Raw genomic sequence first — 16812 nt, 5'->3', positions numbered from 1 at the left:
GTCACAGCTCAGGGCTCACTGTCTCTGGAGGCTTCAGATCACCACGTGTCCAGGCTGCTCAGTACTCCTTTGAGGGGTTGCTTCTCTGAAACTCCCTCATTCATATTTCATTGTGATTTCAAAGTGTCTGCCTTTCCCAGCTGGATTGTAAACACAGCAGACATAGGGACCAAGATTTCTGCTTCTTGGTTGATTTTAGCGCATACAGTAAGTGCTTAGTAAATGGTGGTCTTCTGCAAAGTCACGGACTTTGATTTATAGAAAGACCTTTCCACTTCAATAAGGGTATTCACTGTATGTGTTCTGGAGAAAAAAAGGACCTCAACTGCTCATGGCATAAGCTCACCAGCTTGTCTGAGTGATTAAATAAAATAATTGACAATAAGACTCTCCTATTTGTTTGGTTAGATTATGTGTAAATAGTTCATCTGAGCTCCTTAGGTCCTAGGGTAATTACACGTTAAGCAAGGTGTTTGTTACCTGATCTGGGCACTCAGTTGTTCTCAGGCTATTTCCTGTAACAGAAAGATACCTGAGAACCAGCTTCTGCTCTCAATCACCCTTGGGGGGCCTGGAGGAGACAAGCTGGCTGGGTGAGAGCTCTTGGAACTGCTTTCTTGTAACAGCCAGATCTCAGCCCTGCAATGACAACATGACCATTTGCTGACACTTATCTGTGCCAGGCTGCACTAGTGCCCTTCTGTGTTGCTACCAAACCTCATTTAATTAAGTTGGTTGCTTGCGAGATGACTGATTTATGAATCTGTGGTGAGGCCCACTCAGAAATTATTCTTGGTCCATTGAAACTTAAGCAGAAGTGGTTTTTATCGGCAAATGCTGAATTGCTTTTAAGGATCTTTTGGGCAAATATGCTGGGTTCTAAGTTTATTTGTTTTGAGAGAAACAGAGACAGGGTGAGTTGGGGAGGGGCAGAGAGAGGGAGAGAGAGAAATCCCAAACAGGTTCCGTACCATCAGCACAGAGCCCAGTGCAGGGCTCGAACTCACGAAACCATGAGATCATGACCAGAGCCAAAACCAAGTTGGATGCTTAACCGATGGAGCCACCTAGGCACCCCTATACCAGGTTCTAAATAAAAGGCTTGGAGTGGTTGCTTAGGGCCAGTAGATGATTAGTACTTGTTAAGAGAAGGAAGGTGCTCTTTGATTTTGGGGTTGTGGTGCTGACTGCACTTTCTTCCACCCATGCTTTATCATCTAAATTTCTTTTTCTGTTGTAGGACCACCTGGCCCACCAGGTAAGAACCCATGGATTTTCCTACATCATGGGGAGGATGTGGGGGGACTAGTTCCCCAGGATCCCTCAGAAGGGACTGAGGTGGGAAGGGGGGTAGAATCTGGAGTCGGCCTTGACTATGAATGTGTCCCCCTCCTTCTTTCTACCCAAATTACCAGCTCTCCTGTCTCCTCCCACTTGAGAACCTACCATTACCATTCCCCATCTGTCACTGCATCAGGTGGGGGCAGCACAAGTGGAAAATGAAGGGAAGAGGCAGGAAAAGATCTGGAAGAGGCATCACCTGTCCAGTTTCACTGGCTCAAGGAAACCACGTTAACCCCAGTGAAGACTTTTTAAAATGTTCTTGTTTCCCATGTTTTGACACAGGACCTCCGGGAGTTGGTGGGTTACCAGGACACAATGGATCAGATGGACAGCCTGGTCCCCAGGGCCCAAAAGGAGAAAAAGGAGCAACTGGAAAAAGAGGAAAAATGGGTATTTTGGCAACTTTCCTAGTTAATTTTTCCTTGTTCCTTGTCTCAATTATTGCTTTTTGGATGGGCCAAAGCCCATCCAAGCTGGATGTAGTGGGAGGAAACTGTTACATCTTTGCATGCAGAGCTGGTTTAATTCTCGCCTGGAAACTATGAGCTGAGGTGCCAAGAGCATTCTTTTTAGTGCATCCCTAACAAAGGTTTATATCCAACTGGAGAGCAGCCTCCCTGGGAACTGACTCCCGCTCTTCTGCCTGCTCTGATGCAAACTGACAGATGCCAGGGGCAGGGGCAGCCCAGGGATACTCCCTGGGCTGTGTGATGGCTGATGGCCCACACGGTCCAAGGCAGCTCAGTCCGCAGAAGGCCAGCCATTACAGCTTTAATTGCGGAACAGAATTGATCCTTACGTGTTGATAATAATCATAATTATAAATGAGCATCAGTGTTGAATAACGATGGCTATCAGTGTGCAGACATTTTGTTGATCCCAGAATGGCCCCAGAAATGTAATCCAATCCTGAGGATTCAGCCCTGAGCATTCTGAGGGCCAACTATGAGGGGGAGGAGACCACCCATGGAGACCACCATTGGGTACGGAGCAGGTGGCAAAAGAGTGATTTTCAAAAAGGTTTACAGATCCCTGGCTTTGAAGAGGCATGCTTGATATGCAGCCCACAATCCAGTGAAACCATGAAAAAAAACAAGTTCATTCATTTACATAACACCTATTTATATGGCAGGTACTATTCTAGGTGCTGGAAATCCAGAAATGAAAAAGCTGACAAGATCCCTACCTTCATGAAACTTACATTCTAGTCTGGGAAGATTGATAATAAACAAGATAAATAAGTAGACAGTGTCATCTTACATGGTGCTAAGTGGTACAGAGAAAACACAGTGGCAAGGAAATTGACCGACAAGTGTGTGTATGTGGTGGGGAGGGAGGGGGGTACTGTAGATGGAGAGGCCAGGTAAGGCCTCCTTAGATGGGACCTTTAAGCAAACACCTGGAGGAAGGGAGAGAGGGAGCCATGGGGTGTCGAGGGGAGAGGATTCCAGCAGAGTGTGTGAGTCTGGTGTGCCCACAGGGTCTGAGGAGCAGCAAGATGACCAGGGTGGCCAGACAGAGGGATACAAAGAGAATGAGGTGGAGTTGATGCCAGAGAGGTAGCGGCCAAATCAGGTTGACCCTGGGCATCTCAAGGACTGTGGTTCATACTCAGACTGCGCTGGGAGGATTTGCAGCAGTGCAGAGACCTTCCCCGATTCACTGGGAGAGGATCGCCCTGGCAGCTATGCTGATGGAGGCTATGGGAGGGGAGGGAGGAGGCACCAGTGGAGTACTGAGAGGTGCCAGAGTCTGTGTATCAGTGGACATTGGGCAAATCCTTGGTTTCCCAGAGATCCCGTGGACTCTAAACAAAGACGCAGATCCTCTCTGCAGCTGTCTCACAGCAAGAGAGGTCTCTGGGGGTCAGCAGTGTTAAAATGAGAACACTAAGGTTGAGCAGAGAACTTGAGTCATTAAGGGCCCAGGCAGTTGTTCTCGCCCAGGGTCAGGGGAAGGGGAGACTAGCACCAGCCTAGATGTACAAACACAAGGATTATTTGATGAGCCTGGTTCTATGGAGAGGTTGTTGGAAGTACCGCTCAGCTGTGGGCCAACTCAGATTCTGACCTGGACCACCGAACTCCAGTGCAAGGGCCCAGTCACCCTGCCGGAGCCCTGAAGCTGATCTTTAGCCTGGGATGGGTTGGCATTCCTACCCGGCACTCAGTGCTCTTGCAAGGAGGAGAGACCAGCTAGCCAGGGGGCCTGCACTTTGTTCTGAGGGCATCAAGAAGCCACTGAGGGGTTGCAAGGAGGAGAGAGTGACAAGACCAGGCCTGCTTTTCTAAAACAACACCGTGGCTGCTGCATGGAGAGCACATGAGAGGAACAAGGACAGAAGTAGAGACAGACAGTTCAGAAGTTACTCAGTGTGTAGGTAGAGGGGACGGCAGCTCGGAGTGTGGGGAAACCAGTGCAGGTGAGTGATATCCTGCGGTGAAATCAGCAGTACCTGGTGGTGGGTGGATATAAGGAGAAAGGGGGAGGGAGACCACCAAACTGACTCTGAGATCTCTGTCCCTGATGACTGCTCTTTCCTGAGGAGGGGAGCCCGTATCAACTCAGGTTCAAGCATAACTCAGCATGGGAGGTGCTGAGATGCCTTGAAATGCCCAGGCAGAGATGTCAGGGGGCCTTGGAGATGCAGGCAGGTCTATAGTCAGAGGAGACCCTGGGGCTAGAGGTATACATAAGGGGGTCACCTGAAGTAGTGGGCATGTACGCACAGGTGCCCTCACTTTTGGAGGGAGCTAACAGGAGAGGAGGGCTTGGGTTGAGCCCTGAGAAGCAACAACATCTGAAGACCAAGCAGGAGGGGAGGAGCCAGCAAAGGAGGCCAAGGACAGAACTGAGTAGCAAGAGGAATAGCAAGAGAGGGTGGGGACATCTGTCAGCAAGTATTTATTGAGCATGTTCCCAGTTCTAGAGGGGAAACACAACAGATGCAGCCCCTATTCTGGAACTTTCCATCTTTGGTGGGAAGGCAAAAAATTAACAGTCAATAATCAAATACATCTGCAGTCACAATGTGAGATGCCCATCTGAAGGAAAGAACAGAGTGTGAAGAGATAGAATACAAAGAGGGAGGGAGGGTCAGGGAAGTAAAGTCTGAGGTCAGACTTGAAGGAAGAAAGCACACAGAGGGTAGTGCATACCTACAACACACAGCCCAACAGGTGTGGCTGAGGGAAGGGACGTGTGCAGTGAGGTAAGACTGGAGGCAGGGATCAGGCCCTTCCAGAGCCTTCAGGTCAGTAGTCTGGGTCTCCCGGTCAGCTCTCAGGAAGGCACCACAGGGTCTCATACAGGATGTGACCCACTGGGCCAGGGTCATGACTATGGAGAAGGAAGGATCGTGATTCCAGCTGAGAGTGTGATTCCAGGATCAATAGTGGTTTGCCAGGCAGGGGTGGGAGAGAGGAGGAGTGGGTGCACATTCCAGAAAGAGGGAACAAGTGCTATTTCTAAAAACAGGAAAAAGAGCCTGTGTTCCACAGAGACAGAACTCAGGCTGGACCACACCCTCTAGCAGTGGTCCCCTGAACAATAGCATGCAAATAGGTAGTATTTACTGTCAGGCATGCTACCAAGTACTCTCTTCAACTTACCTTAATGTGGTCTTCAAAACAACCCTAAGGAGGTGAATATTTTGGTTGGCCATAATTTTTCCTGATGAAAAAGCCTTATTTTCTGTTTCTACAACAGGCCAAACCCACCCATGCCCCAGGACCTTTGCACTGCTGTGCCCACTGACTGGAATACCCTTTCCCTGCCGTTCCTGCATCTGGTCCTGGTTCAGGTGTCAGCTCATGTGTCATCCTTCTTCCAGTTCATCCCTGACCTCTGTGTCTAGCCCCTGCCTCACAAACATAGTCACGTTCCCTGTTCTTTCAAAACACATATCCCTCCCCCAAAATTCCTTGCATTTGCTTGTCAATGCACCGATGATCTGATTCCCTAGGGAGAAGTGAGGTCCATGACGGTCAAGCCATGTCTGTCTGCTTAGTCCTAACCTCCAGGGCCTGGGACACCCGGAGAAGTGGGGCAATAATGTCATTGTTGAAACGAATAGGCATAACTTGTCCAATGTCAAAAACGTAAGAAGCGGAGGAGGCAGGACCTGAAACCAGGTCTCTCTGACTCCTGGACCCTGCCTCTTAAACAGGACCACACTGAACTTCCAGGATGGAGGGGCTGGCCCCGAGTTGTGAGAGCAGCGTCACCAGAGGTACCACAGAGTGGGAGCTGTGCCGTTAATTACTGAAGGACACAGGGCTGCTCACCCCCTTGGGCCTGAGCCTAATGCCGAGTCTTACTGTGAGGGCCAGGAGGTGGCCAGTCCTTCAAAGAAGTCTGCAGGACACATGCAAGAACATGCAGTCCAGTGCGTAATAACCTGGCAGGGAGACAGAGTTGGCTTTGTGCCTCTTATTTCCTGCCCTGCTTTCAGGCAGAGGAGTGCAGTGGAATGAGTCCCAGGAGCATCTGCCTCTGTCCCTGACTGGCTCTGAGGCCTTGGACAGGTCACTGTACCATAGGGCCTTGCCTTGGTCTCACCTGTACACTGAGGAGGGTGGGTTCCCACAAGTCCTACATGGTTTCCAGTTTTTATTTTTTTTATTTAAAAAAAAATTTTTTTTAACGTTTATTTATTTTTGAGACAGAGAGAGACAGAGCATGAACGGGGGAGGGCCAGAGAGAGGGAGACACAGAATCTGAAACAGGCTCCAGGCTCTGAGCCATCAGCACAGAGCCCGACGCGGGGCTCGAACTCACAGACCGCGAGATCATGACCTGAGCCGAAGTCGGCCGCTCAACCGACTGAGCCACCCAGGCGCCCCTGGTTTCCAGTTTTTAAATAGTCTTCTTTCGTGCTTGTCTCTGAAGGAGAGACCATGTCTTATGTATTCTATTATTTGGCACAGCTCTCTGCCAGGCCCAGGTGAGGCTTAATAAAGAATTGATGAATGAAGTATACAGGCGTGCATGCATACGTGTGTGCATGAATGAGAAGAATAGAGCATAGCTTCCTCCATAATAGCTTCCCATCCAGTTGAAAGAGAGGATGTATCTTACACACGGCAGATACTCAAAAGCTCGTTCGGATTTGAAGACTGCTTTCTACTGCACAGCAGGTAATACTGCCAGAAGAGAAAGCTGAACTTTCCTGCGCAAACAATGGACAAATAGGGCCCTGTGTAGAAGATGGATTGTGTAGTAGGGCTAAGTGTAAGGAACAAGAGAGAGAGAGAAGTGTGATCAATATCTCAGAAGTAATTAGAGCGGAGCTGGGGAGGGCGTTGCGTGGGGAGAACAGGAAGACTGAGCCCAGAGAGATTATTAGTGAGACTGCCCCTGGATGCTAGTGGGGACCCAGGCAGGATCATGTCTGCAGGAGGCAGCGGGGGGCCTCTGTGGGCTCTTGAGAAGATAAAAAACCTGATGAAACCAGAGGAAAGGGATCTAGAACCACTGTTTCCAGGAGACTGAAGTAGCAGAGATAACCCTCAGATTCCGCCCTTGGCTGAACAACGATGGAATAGCATGGAGCTGATGGCATGGGCCAGGTTTGGGCCCTGGCTCTTCTACTTACTAGCTGTGTGTCCTTGGGCAAGTTGCTTAATCACTCTGTGCCAGTGTCCTCATCTGTAAAATGGGGACAATAGCAGTATCAACCTCATAATGTCATTTATAAGATTAAATGAGATATATATATGTAGTGCTTAGAACAGGGCCTGACACATACTAAGTGCTATATTAGTGTTAGCTGTTGTTTCCAAAACTTGATTTTAATCCAAAAGGAAATCTAAGTTGAAATGCCAGTATTCATTTGAAAGCACTGACTGAGGTTTGGAGAGAGAGACCTAAAGGGTCTTAAACGTTGTCAATTTTGCAACTAACATCTTTGATGAAGTCTGACATTCTCTTGCCTCAAAACCAAGCATTTTCTTTTTTTCCATCTGTCTCTCACTTTCTCATTAAGAGTTAATACTGCATTGTCGTCTCGAAAAATGGAATCCTCATAAAACAGAAATAAATGCTCTCCTCTTAATCTTGGGACTGGGTTTCCTGTGACACCCTCTGGCCCCCTTGTGCCTCCCCGCCTCAGTCAGTGACAGATGGTTCTGCCAGAAATAAGCCGTCCTCCCTCACCCCCTGCCGTGAAGATGCTGGCGTTGACCCCAGGGACATCACACAACCCCAAACTCTAAAGCTGGTAAGACAGTTTGTTTTGCGTGGGCACCACTGGAGAAGGAAAATAGCAGAGAGACACTTGCAGCATGTGAGTCAGGCAAGAAGCTGGCCTCTCTTTGCAGAATGTGCTGACTCAAGCCCGCCAGAAATCACGGGACACACCATGTCAGGGGCCAGGCTACACAGTGGAACAGCATTGCTGTGCACTGCTGAGGCTGGCCAGGCTGGAAAGTGCCGCTCACGGCGCCTCTGATGGTGAATGCAGTTAGGTGGTGCTGTACTTCTGACGTGGCATGGCCAGGGCACGGCCAAGGCGGGACGAGAGGAAACTTTGTCGGAGGCATTGGTTGTAAGAGAAATGCTGTGTAGAGACAAAGCATCCCCCACCCTTTCAGAAGGAAAACTTAAAAATGATCATGCACGCCCAGCTAAGAATCAAAATATATTCTTTTTTTAATTTTTTAAAATAAGTTTTCTTTATTTTTGAGAGGCAGAGAGAGACAGGGTGTGTGGGGGGGAGGAGCAGAGAGAGAGAAAGACACAGAATCTGAACAGGCTCCAGGCTCCAAGATGTCAGCACAGAGCCTGATGTGGGGCCCGAACTCACCAACCGTGAGATCATGACCTGAGCCGAAGTCAGACGCTCAACCGACTGAGCTACCCAGGCGCCCCAAATCAAAATATATTCTTAAGCAGAGGTCTTTAAGATCTTTGGTTTTGTGTACTCACCCCTGTGGGGGCAGCATTACAACAGCTGCCTTATGGTATGAACGTTTTCTTTTTTTTTTTTTTAATTTTTTTTAATGTTTATTTATTTTTGAGACAGAGATAGAGCATGAACGGGGGAGGGTCAGAGAGAGAGGGAGACACAGAATCTGAAGCAGGCTCCAGGCTCTGAGCACCGGCTCTGAGCCTCAGCACAGAGCCCAACGCGGGGCTCGAACCCACAGACCATGAGATCATGGCCTGAGCCGAAGTCGGACACTCAACCGACTGAGCCACCCAGGCGCCCCCAGTATGAACGTTTTCCTGATTCATATGTGGCCTTTTAGAGAAGGAAAAGAAAAGACATACAAGGAAGGAATAAAGGCAAAGAAGGGGAAACTGGATGCTGATGCAGTAAGGCTCTTTGTGACTAGAATAAATGCCTGAAAAAAAAAACCTGAAATAACTAGAAAATACCATTTCCCTGAGCATTGCTGAATCGGGGTCATGTGAAACCTTTATAAGGTTATCAGTTACGCTTGGTGCAATGTGCTGGCCAGACTCTATGGCAACGTTCTAGTCTTTTGTGTCCTTCAGATAATGTGCCAAATTGCCTATTTAAAGTACTGACAAAAGGACATCTTTGTGTGCAGAGGTCACTGATTAAGGGCTCTTCTTAAGTGAGTGAACCACTTTCCAGCAAGATGTCCTAATGACTGTGGGCAGGGATGACCCAGAACCATGGGTTTTCAGAGCTGTTGTGAGAGATGCATGATGAGCCATGCCCTCCCCCCCACCCCCCAGTGGGCTTGGTTTGCCATCTGTGTGACTGAATCCATAGCAGAGCAAGTGCCCACAACGGAAGGGCTGCCCCTACTCTTGTTCACATCCTCTTCCACTGTGTTCCCAGCTCTTCACTGGGAATTGGGCGTCCCAGTGCATGACACCCACCCGACATCACCACTGGCAGAGGCAGGCAAGCCGGTGCCTCCTACTCCCTCTGCCACAGCTGAATTTCATGGCTTTTGTGCAGGTGTGGTTTTTATGGTTGGTTGAAGTCCAGCAGACGTTTCTCTGCTCACTGTGTTGTCTAACAGTGATCAGTACTTTAAGGTTCTTGAGCACACTGCTGTCTTCCTTGGGGCGGTCTGTAGCTGGAAGAGCAAAAACCACATTGAACATTTATCACTTCCCAGCATAAAGAAAAGGTGCCAAGAACTGCAGCTGTAGGTTTTGGGGGGATACTGCCTTTGATGGCAATGCAGAGTATTCCAGTACGATCTGTGATATGATGTGATGTAATAACTTCCCCATTGCTGACAGGACTTGAGAAGGGCCTATCAGATAGTGCAGAGGGGCTTTTAGGGTAGGATGGGAGGTTACTCCGAGTCACCTCTGAGGTGCCTTCCAATCCCTAATCCTCTGATTCTCTTGAGACAGTTCTGTTGGGATCCTATGGGGCTGGTAGGAAGTGGGTCCAGATTTTAAAATCTGGAGGGAGGATCAATGCAAATAATGGTGCTGCTGTCTGGAAACTACCTGCCAGCAGTGCATAGTAATCATATTATGCACCGAGTTTGCTTCCTTTCTCTCAGGGATCAGAATGCTGTACTCTCCATAGTCCGTGCTGAGATGGGCCATTGCATAGATTCTTACCTATTTTGAGCTATGAGTGACAGGTCTGCAATTCCCATAGTCAGGACTCCCTGGGAACAGAGGCAGACATTTCACACACAGCATCGTGTTCACACTATCATCATCCCTCTTCATGCTTGTGCTAGAGCAACTCTATCTGTTTTGCTATTTTGATTAAAAGCATTTTGCATTGAAATGTCACAGAAAAGGAACCGGAGATGGAATCAGAAGATCTCTGCCTGCTCACTTAGTGGCATCAGTGATAACCACTGTAAGCCTGAGTTCCAGCTTCTATGAAATGACAGTAAGGATACGTTACTAGCTCACCACTCCAGTATGTGGTGAGGAATAAACCAAGCAATGCACGTACCCTTCTAGCACCGAACAGTCCCATCTGAGTGCTCCGCTCTTCCTGCGTGAAAAACTTCTGATCAGGCCTTACCTTCCTTCTGCCCTTGCTGTGATTGTCCCTTTCTGGTCCACTCCTCTCTCTTCAACCTGTTGGCTCAGGCAAATGTCTTTAAAATATTCAGAAGAGCCACCTGGAAATACTATTTGTCAATGAATCTATAATCATGCTGCTGTCCTAAAATGGTTACAGAGTCTTCTGCATTTGGCTACTGAAGCCACTTCATCTTAAACGTACAAAGTACAATATCACAAAGTTGTGTACCAGAGATTCTTGCGCTGTAGGCTAATAAATTATTTTTCCCCCCTCAGGGCCACCTGGAGCCACAGGAACTCCAGGGGAAAAGGGAGACCCTGGTGAGCTGGGTTTGACTGGAAATGAGGGCCCACCAGGGCCAAAGGGGGACAAAGGAGACAAAGGGGATGTGTCCAATGATGTGCTCCCCACAGGTAAGTGGCTGGCACTTGGGCTGTCTCCCAGGGTGATCAGGCCCACAAACCAGCCTGGTTTTTAGTACAGAGGCAGCACAGGTTTTCTCTCCTTTTCTACTTTGCGTGCCCATCTGCTTTGCAGCATGTTTTAGAGTGCTGTGCTTCCAAGAAGGAAAAAACTGTGCATGTTACCCCAAGGTTGGCGAGACCAAATCTGAGATCTCAGCATAAACAGTTTAGATAATTCAGGTCTAAACATCATGATTAGATTGAATTAGGATGACAGGAGCTTCCTTTTTCCAAATATCTATTAAGCCTAGCACAATGTAGAATAAGACAAGTAAGCAAGCAATTTAAGATACCTCAGAGGACAAACTGACAGAAAACTCAGGCATTTTCTTCACAATCCAGGTAGGATCATCTTCAGACCTTAATCCTCAGCTTTTGGATGTAGAATTGGGCAGACACGGTTGCCGATCTTCTTTTTCTGGCTTCCAGCCCAGGTTCAAAGCAGATGGATGGCCTCTGGGGTGGGGCGGGGGGGTAGAGGCACAACAAACCAGAAGGACAATCACATGGTGGAAAGATAGGTGACAGCTGATGGGCATGGAGGAGGAAGGGGCAGAAGAATTTTAAAAGCACAGCACTTCAGAGACATAACTATCCTATTAATGTAGTCAATAAACCTTTTTGAATATCAAAGAACACCATTTATGAATTAGAGACTTTGGTAGTAGCTGAGAATATGAATATGAAAATGAGTAAGACAGGACATCTGTCCTCAAGAAGCTAAGATGATAGATGTTCAAGAATAATGACCCTGAATCAGTCACCCATCTAGCCACTCAAAATCTGTTGAGCACTTACTCTTTGCCAGGCACTGTGCTAGGACCAAAGCATCAAGGAAAGCTCAAGTTATGTTTAGAATGCTTTGTTTCATACACAGGGAAGTTGCTATGCAAAATATATATAATTTAAGAAGTATTTTGACAGGATCATAGATTCGTGAATAAACTTTGAAAATACGAGATCGTGTTATACTTCACTTACATGGGAATCTACACATCCAGAACACCGCACTCCCCTATACTACTGAACAAGTGAGGGGTGATGACAAACCATTCAGAAAAGCAACATCACTGAGTGTACCCCAATTCCAGAGATCAGGCAGAGCTGAGTATTCCCTGGTCAGAGAGCAGACAAGGCCTATGAGGGCAGATCATGTCTGCTCTGCCTACAGATCTGCCCCTTTCTGAGTGGGCTTGGTCCTGCCTCTAGCCTCTGTGGCCCTGGCTTGCCCACTCACGCCAGTGACCTCAGTGGGTTATCACAGGGCAGGACAGGGAGGATGAGACTCAGTTTGGAAGTAAAGAAACAGGCTCAGAGGGTTAAGCTGCCTGACCAAGGTCACAGGCTGGACAAGATCTCCTGATTTCTCCTACCACACAGAGCAGTGCTTCTCATACCTGGCAGCATATTAGGAGGTTTTAAAAAATACAGATGACCAATCTCCTCACCATTTTGATCTAACTGTTCTGGATGGGGTCCAAGCAGTAGAATTGTGTTAGACTGACTCTAGGTGACTCTAATAAGCAGTCAGGGTTGAGATCCTTCAACGTGGCCAGTGAAATGAGCATGAGCTTTGGTGTGAGACATACCTGAGGTTAAGTTGCAGGCCTGTTCCCAGTTGTGACCGTGGGCAAAGCACTGAACTTCCCCGAGACTGAGGTCACTGAGGGGCTACTAATACTGTCTCACAGAATGGTTGGGAAGAACAATGGAGGAGGAGATGTGTAAACTTCTTAGTGCAGTTCCTGGCACATAGTTGGAACTCAACATCTGCCATGGGTACTTTCTCGACTTTGGACGGCCAGGGCTAGAATACAGTTATGCCTGGGAATGGGGGCTCATCAGTCCTCCCCAGGGCTGTTCATTCTCTTTTCCCCTGGGAGAAACCCATCTCTGTTTATGGCTCTTGAATCAATCTCTCTCCCTGCACCCCTTTCTCTCTCTCCAGGTGCCAAAGGTGACCAAGGCCCACCTGGCCCGCCTGGCCCACCTGGGCCCCCAGGCCCTCCAGGTCCCCCAGGACCCCCCGGAAGCAGAAGATCTAAAGGCCTACGGCAGCCAAACATGTTCAATGGCCAGTGCCCAGGTTACCAGCCCCTGCCCCAGAGAACCCGCCCCTTGAGCTAATGATCCCAAACTCTCAGGCTTTACCCAGGCTTTGCAACCAGATTTTTTAAACAGAGGGAGATTCTGCCAAAAGCTAGAGATTCCCCCTTGCAACATGCAAATGGCTTGGGCAGTCTGCCCCAGGGGAGAACTGGTAGCAGGTTTAGAATTGGCCTCCCACACCCTTCCCTCATCACTCTCCCCTCATCTGTCACCAGTCTATTCCTCTTCTTTGCCAAATTCACCATCCCTTTCCCCTGAAAGGGTCTCAAAGGCTAAGCTATTTACTCTGGGAACGTGAAGGGCTTGACTGATGCTGGGGAGTTGAGGGGGAGGTTCAGATTGGTTAACTCCCCACAGTACTACAGTTCTGTCCTCACCACCGCAAAGCTTTGTGTGCTAACCACGTGCAGGGCACAGTGCTAAGTACTTGGTTCACAAAATGATACAGGAATCGGTATTGCCACCAAATTATAGATACAAAACTGAAATGCTAAGGAGCTATTGTAGCTTACCCAAGGTCACTCAATTAGTAAGTGACAGAGCTTGGATTCAAACCCATGTCTGCCTGCCTCTAAAGTCCTTCTCTTAGAGCATCTTCCTTTCAGAGATGGAAATCCACACATTGAGACTAAGCCAACCCAGGGCAAGGGACGCCTGATCTCTGGCAGGCCAAGAGGACTTGTCTGTCGGCCAATCTGTGACAGAGGTGGCCATAGGATTGAAAGCTAATTAGAAATCAAGGGCCATATAAATAGAAAATACTTCTAACGTGATGCTAGAACTTCTTCCCAGAGTGGTGACCCGGGACCGACTCCTGGTCAGGCAACTTGAAGGCACCACTTGATGGCATCATGTCAGTGGCAAACAGAGAGGAGGATACCAACTGGAGTTTCTTTCACACTTGCTGTGGGCTTCCCTGCTGCTTTCCTACATGGTCTTTAGTTCTGTTTAGTGCCCTGGTCTTTTAGGAAGGCTTTTGGGGCACACATCAGCTGTCAAAGTGGGCAAATCAGTGCTTTCAAAGATGTTACCCCCACCCCGCCCCCCAGTCAGTGCAGCCTGATTATGATTCTGCCCAGCAGTTAGTTAGAAATCACAGCCTCAGGGCCAAGCTGCCCCCCTCAGCCCGGGGCTCAGCACCACCCCCTCTGTTAGTTTCAGCCCTTTGTTCAGCTGCCCTTGGAGAATGAGCTGAACAGGAACCTTCGCCTGGAAGAAGGGGGAATCTGACTTGAGCTTTTGCAGAGTCCCAATTTGCCAAAGACTATGTCAGCCAGGGCATGGGTGCTGGAGCAACACCTGCCTCTGCCTGGCCTGCCTACTGAGCAGGGGCTGGGCCTCAGAGTTGTGAAAACTGCTTTAAAGGAGAGGCCATAATCTTCCACTCAGCCTCCTAGAAATGAGTCCTCTGTTGCCAGGCATCTTGCATCTGAACTTGGCCTTCTCTCCTGCTCCAATTCCATTTCTTTAAGCTCCCTCCCGCCCCCACAGCTTTAGAAGCAGGCTGGTACAACATGAATTAATGAGAGTCTTTTCTTTAGATGAAGAACAGGAGGGTCTCTCTGTCCCTTTCCTGTACGAAACCCAAGTTCCTTAGTAGAAAGTCCAGATGAAACTCAGAGGCAGCAGAATTGCATGGGGAGTGGGGAATCATAACACATTCCCCAAAACTGCTTTCATCAGGGGACAGGAGGACTCGGGGCAAATATAGGCTCATCCTGCTAGAAAGAAGCTTAGACTGCAGAGGGTCCTGCCCTTTATTTTACTAATAAAAAAGTCTCTCCAGATTATTCCATGAGCTGGTCTTGGGACAATGGAGGTAATCCTTTCTATCTAGCAACTACAGGTGACTTGAACCTCTTAGAATTTGTCTAGGCAAGTGGACCTGAACTTCTCTGGAAAGCCTGATTTGCCTCAACCTGCCCCAGACCAGGTCCTTCTCCCCAGCTGACCCACTCCCTGTCTTCACATGGGTATATTCCTCCCCTCCTTCTCTGTCCTACTTCTGCTGCCCCAAGACACCTCTTCACCAAGGTCTGAATTAAGCCCATCTGTTAAAGGTAACAATTACAACCCAGGCCTGATGGCTTCTCACTTAGGTATAGCTTCAAAACAACTATAACTTGGGCGCCTGTCAAGGACCTACATCTCATAGACCTTCAAGCAGACACAGGTGGGAAGTGGTGGGGGGGAGTTCAAACATCTCTGGGCTCCTTCTTCTGTGATGCCTCCCTCTGGCATCCAGAAAGACAGGGTAAAGGGGGCCACCCTCTCATGAGGACCCATCATCTTCCCTGAAAGTGAAAATCCTTCCTGGAAAATGCAATCCATGATAGTGATACCTACCACCTGCCCAGAGGGGCCAGGAAATTATCAGTAAGTCTCTTCTCCCCCCACCCCCCACCCCCAGAATTCTGAGGGCTTGGACAGACCACTTTTTCCCTTTTACTGACAGCCTCTTGAGATTGTATTACTTTAGCAACTGTGCTCCTAGAAAGCGTATTAGGAACTCACCAAGTGGTGGAGGTGAGGGGCGAGGGTGTGGAATTGGGAGTATATGACTTGTTGCTTAAAAGCAAGCAACCAAAAAACTTGGTAGACCTATTATAAAGAAAGCTTATAGGACTAGAGTCTGGAATGAGGTGGGGGAGAGCACCAATAATAAAGTTACATGAGTCTCACTGTGCTGCCTGCACTGGCTCTGATCGTTGCCATTGTCGTTGTTTTAGGGGAGACATGCGCCATACCAAATGATGATACCTTGGTTGGAAAAGCTGATGAGAAAGGCGGGGAACACCATTCTCCACAAGCAGGTGCAGAGGCAAAGCATCTTGTTTTGAAATTCAGAAATTGGATGTCTTAAATTCATAATTGGTAGGTGAATGACTTTCCTTTCTCTTCTTTTGACAGAATCCATGATCGCTTCCATTGGAAATCCAACACAAGTACTGAAAGTTAAAGAGACATTTGGGACTTGGATAAGAGAGTCTGCTAACAAGAGTGATGAGCGGATCTGGGTGACTGAACATTTCTCAGGTACCTTCACTTGACAATGACCCACATCATTGTGGTAGTTGTGCCTTTAATCTGTTGCCCGCCTTCAGGCTTCTTCTATCTCTGTGTGTCTGAAATCCCTGCTGACTGGTGTCACAGAACTGCCCTTTATTTCAGACAGCACAAATGCGTGGGCAGAACACTTTTCTCAGTTGAGCACACTGGTGACAAGCCTTGCAGTTCAGGTCACAAGGATATGACTGGGGTATTCCCAACTTATCTTATCCAGAAGGAAGCAAATATCATTATGACTCCAGTCTTTAAAAGCCCCAAACCATAATGTGGAAGAAATATCAGACAAATTCTTGTGCACTGTCCATCTTTCTTTAAGGAGAGTACTTTTGGCCATCTTTCTCAGATATCTGTTGGACAGAGAGCCCAGGGGAGAAGGTGAAGCGCCATCTTGCAGACACACTGCATCTAAGCATGACCCTAGTTATACTGCCCCAGAGGGACGTGGTCAGGGATTGCCAGTGAGGGTAGCAGTAACCTCATTCCAGAAGAGGTCTGACCATATTCACTGGTCAGAGCGATAGCTGAGACACTCTGCTCCATTTCATCAGGGCCAAGTGATCAGCGGGTAGTGACTGTGTGGGTTGCCAGCTAAGAAGGACGCTGACTCAGAAGGAAAGAGGAACACTGTGAATTAGCAGTGGCAGGAGGAGGCAGGAGGTGACTGCCCAAGTGCCAAGTGTTTGCTGTTCCCAGTACAGGCCTATATCGGTCTGATAGATTTTATAAACAATCTAGGGTATGCTGGGAGGGAGTGATACAGTTTTCCTAGGAGGAGTAAAGCCAAACTCTGTGGCTCCTACCTTTGAAGCATGGTTCTGGAATCCAGAGAAGAGAACTGGACTT

General features: G+C 48.3%; 1 protein-coding gene across 1 annotated transcript in view; it reads left to right on the top strand.

The window, feature by feature from the left end:
• The window catches only part of GLDN (gliomedin), a 58926-nt gene that overhangs the window by 38976 nt on the left and 3138 nt on the right, over window positions 1–16812 (top strand). The window contains exons 3-8 of the mRNA XM_019442125.2: window positions 1241–1258; window positions 1627–1734; window positions 10603–10740; window positions 12740–12877; window positions 15630–15713; window positions 15811–15936. Of these exons, the coding sequence (XP_019297670.1) occupies window positions 1241–1258; window positions 1627–1734; window positions 10603–10740; window positions 12740–12877; window positions 15630–15713; window positions 15811–15936 (612 nt within the window). The remainder of the gene's footprint in view (window positions 1–1240; window positions 1259–1626; window positions 1735–10602; window positions 10741–12739; window positions 12878–15629; window positions 15714–15810; window positions 15937–16812) is intronic.

The sequence above is a fragment of the Panthera pardus genome, unplaced genomic scaffold (assembly GCF_024362965.1).
Source record: "Panthera pardus isolate Hobbes unplaced genomic scaffold, ASM2436296v1 HiC_scaffold_24, whole genome shotgun sequence".
Taxonomy (NCBI): domain Eukaryota; kingdom Metazoa; phylum Chordata; class Mammalia; order Carnivora; family Felidae; genus Panthera; species Panthera pardus.
This window is presented reverse-complemented; position numbering and strand designations above follow the sequence as displayed.